The sequence below is a fragment of the Lycorma delicatula genome, chromosome 11, assembly GCF_047948215.1.
Source record: "Lycorma delicatula isolate Av1 chromosome 11, ASM4794821v1, whole genome shotgun sequence".
Classification (NCBI taxonomy): Eukaryota; Metazoa; Arthropoda; class Insecta; order Hemiptera; family Fulgoridae; genus Lycorma; species Lycorma delicatula.
Window position 1 is genome coordinate 47863506 of NC_134465.1, and position 18261 is coordinate 47881766.

The 18261-nt window shown below is 29.2% G+C and overlaps 1 protein-coding gene across 3 annotated transcripts in view; it reads left to right on the forward strand.

Moving 5' to 3' along the window:
* The window catches only part of LOC142332076 (uncharacterized), an 84067-nt gene that overhangs the window by 25031 nt on the left and 40775 nt on the right, over positions 1-18261 (forward strand). For 2 of the 3 annotated variants that reach the window (XM_075378258.1, XM_075378259.1), the window contains one exon: positions 5049-17002. The exons of the other annotated variant lie outside the window; for it this stretch is intronic. In XM_075378258.1, the coding sequence (XP_075234373.1) occupies positions 5384-14320 (8937 nt within the window). In that variant the 5' untranslated portion in view covers positions 5049-5383 and the 3' untranslated portion in view covers positions 14321-17002. Of the gene's footprint in view, positions 1-5048; positions 17003-18261 lie in introns of those variants that run through there. 3 annotated transcript variants of the gene reach the window in all.

An 18261-nucleotide genomic window follows, 5' to 3' on the forward strand; every position in this document is an offset into this window, starting at 1 on the left:
TCAGATTTTTAATTTATTATATCTCTTGGATGAGGTGTACTGTGTTCATTTAAGGTTGAATAAGAGCATAAAGGACAGTTTTAGTTGCATGCATGTCCATAGATTGATTCCCCAATTGACAGCACCACTAGCAAAGATGGCAACTCCTGAACTAAAAGCCTTCTGTGTTTTACAGTCTCCTAAATGTGAATCTGTAGTTACAGTTTAACATGCTTTCCTTACAAAGTTAAATTCTGAACCTCAGAATGACAGTAACATTTGTTGGTAGCGCCATTGGATGTGGATTTCTATGTAAAAGAAAAAGTATGGGACGACCAAGGGTGTCTGAAGAAAATGTTGAATGTGTCGGCGATCTCCTGTGTAGTCCTAAAAATTCTGTTAAGAAGCCTCACCGCAACTTAGTGATGATAGTGTTGATGTTTCAGTGATGAGTCAACATTTCATCTTGCTGAAAATGTTATCACACATAATGTCTATAACTGGAGGTCAGAAAATTCCTATGAACTCTTAACAATGTGAAAGGAAAATTATACATCTTCTGTGTAATATTCTGACAGGAAGTTTAGTGGCTGTTCTTTCTAACTGAAGCAAGCGTAACTGGAGTTGCTTATTTGGTTCAGTCCTCTACTGCAGGATGAACCAGCAAATTTTATTTTACAAGCTGGGAGTGCCTCCTCATGGCATAACTTTGTATGGAATTGGTTGAATGATGTTTTCACATCACTGGATTGGTCAGCATGGACCCGATAACAGCTTGTTTGTGGTCGTTTACAAATTCACCCAATCTGACATTGTAAATTTTCCTTCGAGGTTTTATGAAAGACTTACCCGAGTTGAGATAAAAGATTGAAGCAGTTGTCACTTCTATTACTCCAAACACACTGGTTAAAGTATGGTACAAACTCTCCTATTAGTTGGATGTGTACCATATGACAGAAGATGCTGACATTGAACACTTGTTGAGAAAAACTATAAGAGTTACGATTCCATTTCATTTATGATTCATCACTGTGAATCAAGTTAAAAGAAATTAAATAGAAGAAGATATTAAGCAAGAAAAACTATTTTGTTTTATTGTTTACAATATTGAAAACATTTTTTTTTTTTTTTTTTTACAAATATTCTTTGCCTATATATATTTATTATATTATATCTTTACATAAATATTATCTTAACTAAATTTTGTCAGTGTCTTTGTGCATTTACAGTAAATAAAAATTCTTATATAATAAATCATTTTAATATAAATTTTTATAGCTGAAAAGTTTTCCAATACTAAATATAAATTTTTCATAGAACCATGTTTTAAATTTAACATCCATGTACTTGTTTGATTTTTATAATATACTCCATATACTCTGCATATTTTTTAATACTCAAGAAGTTTTGGATTTACCAATATAGATTAATGAAAACAAAAAGTTCCCAAAACATTATTGTTATTCTATCCTTGCGTCAATTGGAAGGACATTCTGTTCTTCCTTCAGTCTTGATCTTTTACCAATTGATTCACTGGTTGTAGATGGCTCACCTTGTTTTATCACAAATTTAACAATTTTGCATAAGAATCTAATTGAAAAAAAAGCACAGTAACACTGTTTGACTGCACGCTAAAAAATTGAAACTTCACTTTTAAAAACTTAAATAAAGGAACCAGACGCATGCTTTGCATTCAAAACTAAACTGATGTTTTGCAAACCCTTATGCCTCTTTTTCACTGCTGAGGACACGACGTGTTCAAGCGTATCATGTATGTTTGAACATGACACGCTTTCACAGCCAGTATTATGCAAGCTGACCAAATTACAAGGAGCATGTACACATCAAATTGGAACCTGTAAATTTCTCTTGTTTGTACAGTTCATACAAACATGTACATACCTGTCGCTATCAACGTAGCTAAATAGTTTTAACTAGGTTTTGTTGGGGTTGGGGATCGCAAAATATTCATTATATTTTTTTTTTACTTTTTGGGGGTTGTGGAGATAAAAAGATTGAGATTCACTGATGTATTGTTTTACATCGTTGCTAACAAGAATTGATCTTTTTCTTTTGATTAAGAAATTATTGAAAATAATGTTTACCTTTGTGTCATTAATTCCCTGAACAATTAATTGCTAATTATTTAACTTAATTTTATCTCTTAAATGAGTAGATTATTTTCCCCCATAAACATCTTATTATAAATTAAAATATGTAATCAGAAGTTATTTTTAGTGAGTAATTATTTTTATTTTTTGGCATTTGATTTTTGTATATATTAAAGTATGATATTTCTCAATTATGATTATTGAAAAAGATGTTTGCAGTAAATTTACTTTTTTTAAAAATAAATTTCTTATGTGCCAAGTAATAAGTGCATCAATAAACATACTTCACTAGGAAAAAAAAGGTATAGGCACTTGTAGTACATTGTTGAGATTATACGTACGTAGCTTCCCAATCTCCATTGGCAGTTGTTTCCTAAAAGTATTGCAATTTGTGAAAAATGGCAATATTAGAGAATTTTATATGATGATCATTACTTTTTGAAAGGCAAATTTGTTAGCTAAGTTAGATAAATATTATGGTGAATCAGTTCCATCAATTAAAACAGTTTGGTTGTTTATGGAGTGGTCATATGAGTACAAATGACTGAACAGAACATTCTTAATAGCCTGTTGAAGTTACAATTGCAAAGAATATTTTTAAAGATCCATTTATGATAATGGAGGATAGAAGATTAAAAGTGCTTGAGATCGCCAAGTCGATCTGCATATAAATCTACGAGTATTTTTATGAATATTTACATATGCAAAAACTGTCGACAAGATTGGTGCTGCATTTGCCTCAATTTTGAGGAAAAGTGGGAATGAATAAACACTTCTAAGCTTGGTGTGGTGCTATTTCAATATTACCAAGAAGAATTTTTGTGTTATTTCATTACATTTGATGAAACTCATGATTACATCACTGCTGATCTTAAGCAAAAGAACAGTCAAAACAGTGCATTGTAGTCATGGAACTTGCTCCGAAAATAGGCGAAATTTTTTTTAACAGCGGTTAAGATGTTGGTCACTGTCATTTGGGTTCCTTGTGGCATAATTTTCATTTATTTCCTGTAGAAGGATAAAATGATAAATAGTTGTGAATATTATACATCTTTGCTCTTAGCCCAGTCAGAAGTTAAAACAAAAATGATAATGTTTGACAAAAAAGAAGGTGACTTTTCATTAAGAAAATATACTGGTTCATTCTTCTGTGAATGTGTCAGCAAAATTTTTTAATTATGCTACAGAATTCTTCTTCATCTCCCTTACCACTTCAGACAATTATCTTTTCAAATATGAAGAACTGGCTTGCTGAAATGAAATTTACACAAAGTGATGAAGTTATTGCCGAAACGCCTGCTGGTTTTGGAAACTTGGTAAATCATACCTTAAGAATGGGATTAGAAAACTTTAGCCTTATTGGAATAAATTTTTAGTTGAAAGGAGATTATGTTGATAAAAAAGATTTCCCCCCAAAAAATGTTTTTTTGCACCCTCATATGTAAATTGACAAATAAACAGAGAAAATATTTAGAAAAATTTAGAACAGCTGCAAAATTAGTAAAATTGGCTAAAGTAAATAATAATCAAGTTATGGTGATGGCTTATTTCTTTACAGATTAAATACGAGGGTTAGCTGAAATGTAATACACAGTTGCTCATGACTCACAGATGAAACAAATATGACAAAAGTACATTTTATTTGTTACAAAAACTTAAATTTATATTTGCACATTCTCACCACTTAACAACCTCACATTTCTTTCAACAGTAAACCAGTTTTCTGATTCCCTTAATTTAGAATACTGACAAACTTTTCTTGATTCTTGACCTCACTGCTGCTTCCTTTAGTTCATCATCTATGGTGAAATAAATATCCTTAATATCCCTCTGAAATAGCGAAAAGTAAAAATTACAGGGTGCCAAATCTGGTAAATATGAAAGATGTGAAATAGGATCAAATTTAAATTTTACAAGAGCCTCAGTGTGCGATTTGTTTGGCCAAGCACTATTGTGTTACAAAATGATCGGTTTCATGGATTATCAAACAACACAAGCATCTCTCAAGGTTTTTAATGTCTTATGTATTGCACAGAATTTACAGTCGACCTGGCTTCCAGGTTTTTAATCATGTACACATGTTTGGAATTCTAGAACATTACCAGGAGAATTTTCTTTGCAGAGGGTTTTGTTTTGAATTTCTTTTATTACACCAAACCATAATTAATGCCAGTATGCCAGCGCTGGTGTTCTTCTTATGGGTTGTAACGATGTACCCAAATTTTTCTCCCATTAAAATATTAAAAAGGAAGTCATTTCCCTAATCATGATAACATCACAGAAGCTGTTGACAATAATCCTTTTGTTGTTTGTATTTTTCTGTGAATTTACATGGCACCCACCATAAACAAATTTTATAGTAGCTCAGTTGTGGCAATAATGTGTCCTACTTGTTTTTTCTGATATGCCTGTCTGGGTGGCGATGTATTGTTGTGATGTGACGATCATTTTCAGTTGATTCATATAAATTCTGGTGCTTTTTATCGGTGACAGAAACTGGTCAACTTCTGTGAAGTTTATCCTCAATATCTGCTTTACCAGTGTTTGCTGCATTAAATTTTTTCTCAGCAACTCAGTCCTCCATCTACAGTTTCTATTGTTATCTTTTAGATAACAATGAGTGTCACTAGTGGTCACTTCTACCTTATTAAAAATGTAATTGTCGCACATTGTTTTAGATGCATTGATATAGCAGATACTATGTCAATAGCGCTCAGGTCAGTGAGTGTTGGAATTAGTAGGGGAATGAAACTATAAGATGGCAACAACTTTTGCTTTGTACGTTATTCTGTTTTTTTATGTTCCAGTGTGCATTACATTTCAGCTGCCTCTCGTATTATGTTAAAGGATTAATGAGGCTTTTACGATGTTTGTATTATTTCAAACTATGTAGGAAAAAAGTTTATGACTATAAAGTTATTATTTTATATGCTATTAAAATTGTGTTATTTTTTCTAGGTGAACTTACAAGACATTTTATATCACATAAATAAAAACTGATGTAGTTCAGACATTATGTAAGTTGTTTTAAATCTGATAGTGATCAAGTGAGTTATCATTTAAAATAACTTGTTTGGAAAAATTTTAACTTCGCTTTTACACTATAAAACAAGTGTTAAAATATTTTTTGATTATAAGTTAATCTTATTTGATTATAAGCTAATGATTATAAGTTAGGATTAGTTATTAGATTTCCTTACTTTTTAATTTACCATCTAGTGATGGTAAAAGTTGTGGTTAAGTCAATCATAGAGTAAGTGTCAACACTTAACTGAACAGTGATTCAGTAAATAATGATTCTTATAAAAACTAGTGATTCAGAGAATAAATTAAATGATTTATTTAAACAGATTGAGAAAAAAATGAAGATTAGTCCTAACTCAGAATTATTGAAGAATCTTGTTAAAAAAATGGAAGTAGATGATAATGATGATATAACAAAAGTTGATGATAAATTAAACAAAAAAGAAGAGATGGTGGAAAAATTAAAATCATGTACAGAAAGCGAACATAAATTGGACGGTTTAACGAACTGTGTTACATTACCAGAAGAGAAGAAGCAAATTTCATCAAATGTAGCGGATAGAGTACGATTACTTAAAGATTTTAAAAAATCAGCATTTATAAGCGAGTCGCTGGATGATTTTTTATCTAATGAACCATCGGTCTCGCCAATAAAAAATATTGTAATATCAGATATATCAAATGAAAAATCTGTATTTGGTACTGAATCCATTCCAAAGACATTGTCGTCATCAAAAGTTAATGTTAATGAATCTGCAGCTGTAACAATTTCTACAATGACAACATCAGAATCTGTTAATAAAAATAAAATTATCGATCCAATTTTTAATGAATATGGCATTAAACCGAAAACAGTTGCAGAAAAACGGCGGTTATTAGAACAGCATGCTAAAATTGTAAAGAAAAGAAAGCTTGAACTGGAACTTAAAGAAGAAGCCAAAGAAAGGAAATTTAATCAATACTTAGATAATTTTCTAAAATTTGATAATTTAAAAAAAAAATTTAAACAAAAAAGAAATTTAAGGAGTTCTACAGTTGATAAAGATTGTAATAATAAATCTGATAGAACTTTGAGAAGTGATGTGTCTAGTAAACATGGCGGTGATGACAATAATGATGAACCTAGTAGAATTTTACGAAGCAGAATGCATGATAAAAATGATGTTGATAAAGATAACAATGAAATTGAAAAAAGAAAAGTAACATCATCAGTTAGCAAGTTCAGTAACAATATTTGCACTTTTAATAGAAATTCACCGTTTAATAGAAGTAGACAGGTATATTACCAAAAACTTCTTAAATTGAGGCATAATATTAATGGTAATGTTTTTAGATTTAAAAGGAAAAATAATGCTCAAATTATAAGAAAGCATTTAATTAAAAATAATTTGAACATTAAGACCTTAAAGGTAAAACACAGTATTCAATTTAAAAATGAACAATTAAATCAGTTAAAAAAGAATATTTATACAGTGCCTTTAGTAAAAAGATTAACTTTTGATAATTCATCACAGATTAAAGAAGATGAAATTATTAATAGCAATTTAAGTAAAACAAATATTTGTATGATCTTATATATTGGATTAGGAAGACCTTTATATGAAGAACAGTATAATAATTTGCAATCGGTAAAGAAACATGATACAGTTATTGATGAAAATTGGGCTAGGTTTTCTGCTTGTGCTTTAGTGAATAAAAATGATCCAGCGAAAATTAAACCCGTTATTGTTCCTGTCGTGTGTCAAAATTTAATCTCATTTATGATAGAGTCAGAAAGAATGATATCATTACATAAAGAACATTATACTAGTACAAATTCAAAAAATTATAATTCAGTTGATTTATCGAAAGGTAAAGATTCAGCAGTTATTTGTAACAATAGTTTTAAATCTATTGAAAATTGTAATGACCATGAACAGGAAGGAATTAATAGTGTATTAAATGGTAAAGAGGAATCTTCTATTACAAATAAAGATATTCAGTTAAAGTTGAATTTCAATAAAGATTCAGTCTCTAGGCTATCTGATGATACTAAATTACACAATGATTGTAAGAAAACATTAGATACACTTTCAAGTGAGATTGTTAAAACTAGCACTTCAATAACAAAAATGAAAACTCCAAATATTATTAATCTCAAAAAAGTCAAACGATCAAATTTAGATTCTAATCAAGACTCTATATTGACTGCATCTTCAATGGATGTTGATTCATCATCTGTTACTTCAGTTAAAGATGATGATAATTTATCAAAATCTAACAATGAGAATCTACCCTCGTTTGAAAATAATTCTAACAGAATTATTAAAAATAGAAAAATGTTAAATAGAGGAAAATTACGTAGAGTTGGCCTTGAATTGAGACGTCTTAATGCAGATTTTTTAGAAATTGGTGATGTTAATAATTGTGATGGTGAAACAAAGGATGACTGTAACAAAAATGCTGACTCAGAAGTAATCTTTAATAAAAACATATCTTCTGAAAAAGTAACTAGTATACTACCATGTAATATGTCAAGGAAATTGGCTAAAGTAGAAAAGGAATATCATCAAACTGTTATGAAATCTAATGATGATATTATATTTTTAACATCTTATGGCGAGCGAAGTAAAAGAGTTAAAAAATTACCAAAGAAATTACAAGATGTCCTGATATTAGAAGATTCAAAAGAACTTGATTCTAGACAGGATATTACAAACCGTAGATTATCTGAATATGTTATTAATAAGTTTATTAGAGGTCGTGGTAGAAGACGAAATTTTAATATTGAACTCGAAGGTAGCGATTCAAAAGATGTCAATAATGATAGTCGTATTTCTGTCGAACAGGCATTAGAAAGTGATGAAAAACTAAGTGATATTGTACCATCAAAAATTCCATCACCGACAAAAACTATAAAAACAAAATCATGTGATAATATTCCATCAAATATATCACCTGTTAAAATAGGTGAAAGTGAAATCGGAATAAAATCATTTGAAAAACGTCTTAAAGTTTTAAAACCTAACGAAATTAACTCGCCAATAAAATTGAACAATACAAAATTAGGTGATGGTAGAATTTCATCAGATATATCAAATACATTATTGGAACGTGTTAAAATAAAAGAAAAAGAGGCAGAAATAAAATCATGTGAAAAACAACTTAAAATATTATATCCGAAACAAAGTATAAAGACAGACATATCAATGAATAATATTTTATCAGATACTTCTTCAAATGTTATACAAAGTGAAATAAAATCTTCAGGGAATATTACAGAGAACTCACGTATAAATATTATAAAACCATTAGACATTAAATCGTTGACAAATTTTAATAATATAAAACAATCCGACTGTTGTATTTTATCAGATACATCAAGTACATTTCAAGGTGGCGATATTAATAAAGATCAAACCAATGTAAATTTATGTGACAAACAATTAAAAATTTTTGGGAAACCAAGAAAAAGAAGCCCTACAAAAATAATAAAGCCATCTGACAATAACATTTCATTAACAAAAACAGATGAAACAAAACGGTCAAGTATTTTCAAACAGAGAACGAGTAATGATTTAAAAAAATCTAATATTCCTGTTTTAGATTTATTAAATAAATCGGGTGAAGGAATTGCGATTAATCCTGTACAAACAGAAGTTGAATCTCCAGCAGCAGATACTATAATACCAAAGAGTCCTCAAAATATAAAAGATAAGATTGTATTACAGATGAGTAAAAGTATTTTAAAATCGAGTGTTAATAATAGTTGTAGTGATGAATGTGATGTAAAAGTTGATGTAGATGTAGTACATAATAACGAAAATAATACAAAAAATATTAATAGAAAAGTTATAAAAATCATGATAGAAAAATTGGAAGTTCCAAATAATGTACCAATTTGGTGTATGTTTCATAAAATGCACAATTGTATTTGTTTAAAAGGAAGAAATATTGCTTTGAAAAAAACAAATCCAGTAAATCTGTCAAAATCATTAACGTTTAAGGAACATGAAGAAATTGTAAACAGTTCAGGTATGTCACCAATCAGTGATAACAATTCTGGTATTCATCAGGTTTTATTAGAAAATAGTAATGATTTTGAAGACAATGAACCTGTTTTAATACCTCAGATCGAAAATGTCATGTCTCTTAAACCAGAAGAATTTTATAAGGACAATGATTCTAGAATTTTAAATCATACTATCAATAACAATGACGGATCAAATTCTGGTGATGTAAAGAAAAATTCTGAAAGTTTTAGTTTAATTGTGCCATCATCTTCGTCTGTTTTTACAGATTGTGAAGTAAATTCTGATAACATCAGTAAATTGAACTTGTATAAGAATTTTGTAAAAAATGCTGAAAACAGTTTTATAAAAATATTACCACCTATAAATCAACAATGTTCATTCAATCATGGATTAACAAATGTAGATAATTGTGATAAAACGTATAGTCCATTAAAATTTAGTTTAAATAATAGCACTACAAATGTAGAGTATAGGTTTTATTGTATTTATTTAAAATATCCTTTCACTTATGTTAAATTTAATGGTGGAACTAAAACGGGTGTTATTATTTCATATGAAAAATTAATGGATATTGTAAGTGAATCAATGAAAGATAAGAAATGTTTACATCGTCGTCTTCAAAAATATAATAACAATGATTCTTGTTCATGGAATATCTCGTTTGGTATTTATGCGGTACCCCCAAAATGTATTATATATTTTGGACCTTACGGTAAAAATGAGTATCATCAATTACAAGCATTTCATGTAATGCGTAAAGTAGTTAAAGATGAAGAAACTGGTAAATTTTATCGACAGACGATTTCAAAATTGATGCCGTTTGTCGCACCTGAATTTGTTAAAGAATATGAAGATGTACAGTTTGTTCAAGGGCAGTGGTGGAATGTAATCGGTGGCCCAGTAAATGAAGATGGTATATTTTCTGTTATAAGATCAAGACAGTTAAGTCTTGCAAGAAAAAGTAGAACATCTCTTACAGTACCGTTTAATAATAGTAATCAGTCGCTTAATAATAATATTGTGAATCAGGAATTGCCAACTGTATCACCCTTGTCTTTATCGCCTTCACCTGGTAAAAATATTAATAGTATGTATTTTGCAGCAGTTAAGAATAATAACCCATTGTTATTAAACTCACTATTTAATGGTACAATTAGTCCAGTTTTATTGTATAAATTAAAGGATGAAAAACTGGATAATGGAGATATTGAGAGTTATTATTATTTCAAAGCAAACAATAAAACTAATTTTATAAAAGTTAGCAATAACAAAATAATCAGTGTTAGTAATGACAGTAGTCTTGTTGATCTTTTAAAAACAAATATCAGTTCGACAGGTGGTTCATCAGATCTAACCTCAGATTCAACAAAGAATGAAAAGATTGATTGTAACTTATCAGATTCGACTGATGTCACAGAATCAGGATTAATTATAAAAAAGATACAAGCGAATAATAATAATAATGTAACCAGTAATGGGGAAATTTGTTCATCATCGGCATTGTCACCATCATTATTAGAAGCAAAACAAACAAATGAAGCACCATTATCTGATATATCGTTGATTCCTATCACTTCCGATTCTTTAAATGTTTGTAATTCTGTACATACTTCAACCGGTACATCTTTTGCCAGATTATCGCCAATAAATGATCCTACATTATTGATTAATGATACGAATGAAATAAGTGATATTGTTGCATCATCTGATTTAGAAATATCTAATAGTACTTTAAATAATACACCAGTAGGTGCTGTTTGTAATAAATTTAAAAATCCTTCTAAATCATCATTGAACAAAAAGAGGAAAAAAGCAGCTGTTGGTGGTAATTCACCTACTAACAAAATAGTTAAAAGTAAGAAGAGAAAAGCAAAATTTGAAAGTATTTTACGTTACAAGATTTGTGATTGTGTCCCTACAGAGAAGATCAGTAGTGTGAAGAAAAAAGCAAAATATTTAAGTAATTTGTGTTCCAAGATTTGTAATTGTGTTTCAATTAATACTAATGAGACCGTCACGGGTTTTAGTTGTCCGCTAGTTAATTGTGTAACGACTGATAAAACACAGGTTGTTACCAGTAGTACAACTCATTGTATTATTACCAGTATGAAACAAACGGCTGCTTCTAAAAGTAATAACTGTATTTTAAGCAGTATGCCTCAAGTATCTATTTCAGATATAACTGCACCTGATTCCATCGATAAAAATTTACCGTCGCAAATAATTGTTTCTAATCCAGACATAGTTGCTACGACTGTAACAACCGATTTTATTGTTACAAATTCATCACAGATGTCTATTTCAAAGAGAAATACTACTGATGGTTTAGTAACAGATTGTAATCCACAAACTGTTGATTCAGCCATTACCAAACCTAATGATGATATTACAGCAGAAATGGATACTACAAGTGTAACAACAGCAGATTCTTTTGAAATATCTATTTCAGAAGTAACTGCACCTGATTCCATAGAAAAAAATTTACCGTCACAAATAATTGTTTCTAATCCAGACATAGCTGCTATGACTGTAACTGCCGATTGTATTGTTACAAATTTGTCACAGATGTCGATTTCAAAGAAAAATACTACTGATGGTTTAGTAACAGATTGTATTCCACAGACTGTTGATTCGGCCATTACCAAACCTAACGATGATGTTATTACAGCAGAAATGGGTACTACAAGTGTAACAACAGCAGATTCTGTTGTAACTAATTTGTCGCAAAAATCAATTTCACGACCTACTGGACAATTTGTTGTGACAAGTATGTTGCTAACATCTGATCCAAACATAACTAAAAGTGATTTCATTATAGGTAGTGTTTCACAAACAGTTGTTTCAAGCAAAACTAGGGCTGACAACAATTTTAATGAAAATCTATCTGAAATGAAGTCAAATAAAACTACAGATGATTGTATCATAAGCAGTGTGACACTTACAACAGTTTCATCTATAACGACTGACAATATTTTCTGTACTACACCAAAGACAGGAATATCGGTTTCAACCAAAGCGAATAGAATTGTGACCAATAATCCACAGATTTCTGTTTCAGATGTGACCACAAATGATGGTTTGAAAAATAATACACCACAAATAACTGCTTTAAATGTAAACTCTTCAGACTGTTCTGTAACTAGTGCATTACAGAAGGGTAAATCTGATTTATCATCAGATGGTTGTACCATCTCCAATAAATCTCATAAAACTCTTACAGCAGTAACTGCATCAAAAATGCCAGCTGAGAAAACGAACAGAATTGATTCTTACAAAACTAATATACCAGTAACAGCTGTTAAAAACATAATTGTAGCCGACTGTGTTGTAACCAATGTACTACCCATGACTGTATCAAGTGTATCTGAAAGTAAATGTATCATACCTCAAACTACAGTTACTTCAAAATTAACAACAGCTGACCGCAATGAAACCATATCATCACAAGTAGCTGTTTCCAAAGTAACTAGTTCTGAATGTACTTTAACCAGTCAATCACAGGTGACAGCTTTTAAAACAAAAATGGTTGACCAAATTAAAATCAGTATACCACAAACTAATTTACCTGGTGAAAAGTCAGCTGATGTAATTGTGACCAGTTCATCACAGACAGCAGTTTCAGTAGTAACCTCTGTCAACTGTGCTGTTTTAAGTACACTTCCGATTACCATTTCAAATGTAATCAGAACTGATAATGTTAACAATAAACCAGAACCAGTAATTTCAGATGTAGCTAAAAGTAAATGTGTTGTAAAAGTAACTGATACGATAAAACCAGTTTCTGGTGTAACTGTAACTTGTACGCCAAAAAATGCTGTTTCAAATAATTCTGTTAAAATCCCTAGTAATATCAAACTCTGTGAATGCATTTTAAATAAATTACCAAAGACTCCAACTTTTGAAAAGTTGAAGATGATTTCTTCAAAGCGATCAGATGGTAAGTGTTTTAAATTATGCAACTGTATTTTGACAGAGAAAATGCAGCAAAAAGCTGTTTCTAATGTATTAAGAGTTAACTCTTCTGATAAAACACCGAAGATTACCAAAACGTTGGAAAATGTTTCTAAAAATTTTAAAACTAATAACCTTGTCAAATCGATCGATGATTCTATTAAGATATTATCGACTTACAGTTCAGTCGGTAATAGCGATGTTACTTCTAACAAACCAACACTGTATAATCCATTGCCGACTGACACTTTTACATTAAATACTGAATGTTTCAGTCCGATTAGTGATTATGGGATTACTTCTGATGAAATTTTAGAGACATCTTCTGATTGTATCTCTCTGCAAAAAAATTCAAGTAGCATTTTAACAGCAGATTGTATTAACTCATCTAATGATACTGAAAAAAAAAAAACGAACAAGACTTCATCAGAATTACTATCAGCAGATTCTATTTCACATCATTTACTAAATACTGGCAACGATGAATTAGTTTTAAATTTGATGCGTTCGTCGGTCAGTAACTCTGAATCATCTCTTAACGATTTGAGTAAATCAGCAAATGTTAACGATTCATCTAAAAATATTTCAGCGGTAGATTCTATCTTTATTAAAATGCTGGCAAATGATATTTCTGATATCTTAAAAGCTGATTCATGTAATTTATCGAACATTAGTTCTGCTTCTGAATCTATTTCTGATACAGAATTTAATAAAAAAAGTAAAATGATAGAAGATAACAGTTTGCCTCTTGAAGGGTCTCTTTGCAGTGATATAAGTACAAAATTACAGGATAAAAATTTCCTTTCTAAAGTATTAATGATCGATTCATTTTTGTCAAAAATATCACAGACAGTTGCAGCTAAAATATTACAAAATGGTTCTACTAAAACATTACTCAGGAATTGTAATATAACAGAAAGTAATGATTTCTCTAAAGTATTGACTGATAGTTCAAGTGATTGTAACAGTGGTACAAGTCATTTGTTATCATCAGAATCGATGTCTTCTGGAAGTTCAATGACAAAACATAATGAATCATTTGATAATGAAAGTAGTACACCACCTTCATTAGTTTCTGTACCATCCACTACTTCGTGTTTAACAGATGTAAGTCAGCTGTTGAATGAAAACAAAAAGAATAATTCATCAGCTTGCAAACATAAATCACTAAAATTAGTTGGCGATTGTGATTTATTACCAGATTTCCTCGAATCTTATGGAATTCATTTTACAGATGACTAAAGACTTATATTTGGAAGATTTGTTGTAACTTTTTAACTATTATTTATATATTTATTATATTATAGTACTAGACATTTAGTTAAATTAATTAAAAGTTATTATTTGTAACTTGTAATTGTACTACAATTTATTATGTCTAATGGATTTTCATAATTTTATTTGTGAAGGTTAACAATTTTATCATCTTACATTGAACCTCCTTTTCTATATTGTTTAAAAATAATAATATGATTTTATGTCAGTAGCATTTATTTTTCTCAAATTAATTTTGTTTCCGGTGTGTTATCCCATAGAACTGGAAATGATAATCAAGGAAAAATGAGTATAGAAGCAGACGTTTATCGTGACTGTTAATGCACATACTTAGAATTTGATAATATTTTTTTGCAGTCTTAACTTTAAATACAGATCACGTCTAAATTATTTTTTCTGTAACTCTTGAATTCAAGTAATATTTACCAACTGTAGAACTAAAGTCTTGTATTAAAAAAAAGTTACAATTCTATTCTGTGAAACCCATATTCAAGTAAGATAATAATGTCTAAACTGTCTATATGATATGTTCAAATATTATTTAATTTTCCATTGTTATTAAAACTAGAATAGTATGTACTGTTTATTGTAGGAGAGTTCCAAAAGTCTTTCTGAGGTGGATTAAATTATGTACTAATAATGCTTTGCTTAAGTGAAAGTTAAGTCACATACTGTAAGTTTAAAACAGTCCATTGAAAAAAATTATTGATAATTATATGATGCAATAAACTAAAGAAAGAATTAAGTTTTTTTCACTCGCAAAGGTAATGAAAATTTTCACCTTCAACTTTGATAATGTGATCAGCTACTTCTTCATGTTAAAACTTTTTCAATAATATGGAAATTATCAGTTAAAAATTGAGAAATATTTTTATGACATAATCCTTTAAACTGTATTAATTTCTCGGTGACTAGAAGAAGCATTTTGCCAATAGCAGAACACAACTGTTCACCTAAATCCTCTGGAACTTTACCAGATGACAACTCAGCTTGCAAGCCTCTGTTATACACCAATTTCATTGTACGCCACTTTCAAGTAACAATGTTAATCCTTTTCTTGAAAAATTAAATCACCACTTTCAGCTTCAGCTGCTATTACCACAGTTATTAATAGTCCCAATATGAATACCACAGTGACAGAGTAGTAATAACTTGCGGTAAATTAAAACTTTTTGTTGAGTTTCTCAACTGATGTTGGTGGTATTTTCTTTAATACGTATTTTTTTTTTTTCAACTTGTTCTTGAAAACACTTTCAGATAACCCCCAAAATTAAAAATCGGTCATTAACAGGTTCAGGGTAATATGGAAACCATTGTTTCCAACAAAATATGGTTACTGAAAATTTCATACATCACCTATAAAGATTCTTGCTTATCAGTTTTTAACAAGGCAAAATTTTAGTTATATGCTGATAATGTTTTCAGTTGTTGCTAGTGTAAAAAAAATCCAATAAATTATTCGTTAAGTAGTTGCGAACACCACCAAGTTTAACCAATTATAAAAGCTTTTTGTGAAAAGATGTAGGGTCCTTAAAACTACTTGCTCTGTTGTTTTGGCTCTTAATTTATCCTTAAAGTTAAATTCGCGGTGCATTTAAATAAAACAAAATTGTCTAAAATATGTACACTAACGTAAATCGGTATCTATACTGATCACATTAAAATAGGTTTTTCATATTTTTGCATTATTTGGATACGTACGGTTTATGCCCGTATGTATCCAAATAGTGTTCAGTTTTTATTTGCTACAGCCTCATGAACACAATGAGAAAAAGCCCTGTCTATTGATTAAGTTTTTCCGATTGGCTTTAACAGACAATGTAAATATGATTGAGAATATTTTGTAATGTTATCTTAAAATATTCGGCTGTAGCACCTACTTCATGGAATCTAGTTGCTTAATAGCTAGATTCCATGAAACTGGTTCGAAGTAATGTTAAATTTATTTTGTTGCAACATCAGGCAATTTAATTTTAAAATCATATTAGCATTCTTAATAAGAGTTAATAGTTTTAGCGCTATTAGACTATTAAGAAGAATGATTTAATATTGTCTGTGATATATTCATAACTTGGATATTCATTGCATCATTACAAAGTAAAATACTCACCTTGCTTAGAACCCTGCAGTAAATTTGTTATATGGGTATGTTTTAGATTTCATAACTTTATATATGTCATTCCTTATTTATATTAAAAAGATACCTTGAAATTTTTGTCTTATTAAACAACGAAAATTGTTTAAGGTTTAATTAAATTTTTCTATGCTTATAGAAAATTTCTTTAAAGAAGCTGCATTGTCACACTATCCTTAATGGTTGCTGTGATAACTGCTATACTAAATTAAAAGGTAGATTTCCATCCTGCCCGGACCCATTAATATTCAAAATTGTAACAAACCTCGTTGAAGAGTAACTAGATCATTCTTTTGTTGAAAATTTAAATAATTATTGTTCAGCTGAGAGCAACTATCATTAATTAGAACAGTTTTACTGCATTTCTATACTCATTTACTCGGAATGTATGTAGGTTTCATGTAATAGACACCTCTTGATTAATTTGCTTAATTGACCCATCATTAATTCCAGAAATATAAAAACAAAATTTTTATGTTAAATTAAAATTTTTGTAAAATATGGTTAATAAGAATTTTGACATAAATTTGTTGTATTTGTATGTAAATATATGTATATTTGTATGAATAACAATAATGTAAGTATACATTATTAAATGTTAGTATTACAAACGTTTAGTTTTAAAAAATTGTTACTTTGGAAAATTTGATATAAAAGTAATAATATTAATGTAAGTGACAAGTTTTATTTGTGTTCATAAATAAAAAAAATAATAAAAAAAAAACTTAACTAGTTAAAATATATTTACAGTATATTTATTGTTTATTTAGTAGTTAAAATATATTTTTATATTTTATGTTTGTTTAACGGAACACATTTTTATTAGGGTAGCAAACATTGCTGTTTTATAAATTAGTTTTAAAAACTGAAAATCTTGATTATTTTGAGCTGTTACTTGTTATTATCATTGTTGATATTTTTTTACATTTTACTGTGAAGGAAGTTTCTTTTTCTGTTAAAATATTTAATCTCTAAAGAGAAATTATGGTTAAACTGTAAAACCTGCGATATTTGGTATCTTATTGGTTAGAATGCTACATTAGTTTCATTCTTTTCGGAGTGTCATAGAAAAATCAGTTTTATTTTCTATTGGGTTATATTTTTCTCTCTATATTTTATGATTTCAGTGACAAATAAAGGTGCTTGTCAGTATTTGACATTTTTCTTATTAGATATGCGGTAGTATTTCCTTATTAGTTGCTTGATGGTTAGAAGTTTGTGATTTTATTTTCAAATCATTAAGTGTAATGTAATATGTTTAATGTAGTGTTATACACTGTATCATAATATTAGTTTAAAAATAAAGTGTGTCACTTTGAAGTGTCTTATGAAATACTTGAGCAAAAAATTGGTTTTTATACCATATTAAACTTTTTTCTTTTTTGTATTTTTAAAAGTTACAATTAAAGCAAATTTTATTAAAAGAAGTTACTCATTTTTCATTATTTTTTAGTAGTCAGACTGCATTGTTTCATAATTTTAATAAAGAAAAATGTTAGTGTTAAAGTCTAATTATATACAGCGGTTTGCCTATATTTTAAGTTTAAAAATTCTGTGGTGAAGTTAATTTAAATTTGGTAAAAAGTTTTTGACTTACCTGTGTAATTTGGTGTTTTTCCTGGCAGCAGCTCACTTACATGATCGCTGCCACCACTGCTTTTTTTTTTTAGTATACAGTAGCGAACAAATTAATCTGAACAAAAGAAATCTTTGTTCTGTTGTGTGAAGTTTTCATTCTGTGGCTGACTGTTCGGTGTTTTAGGTTATGATGTTA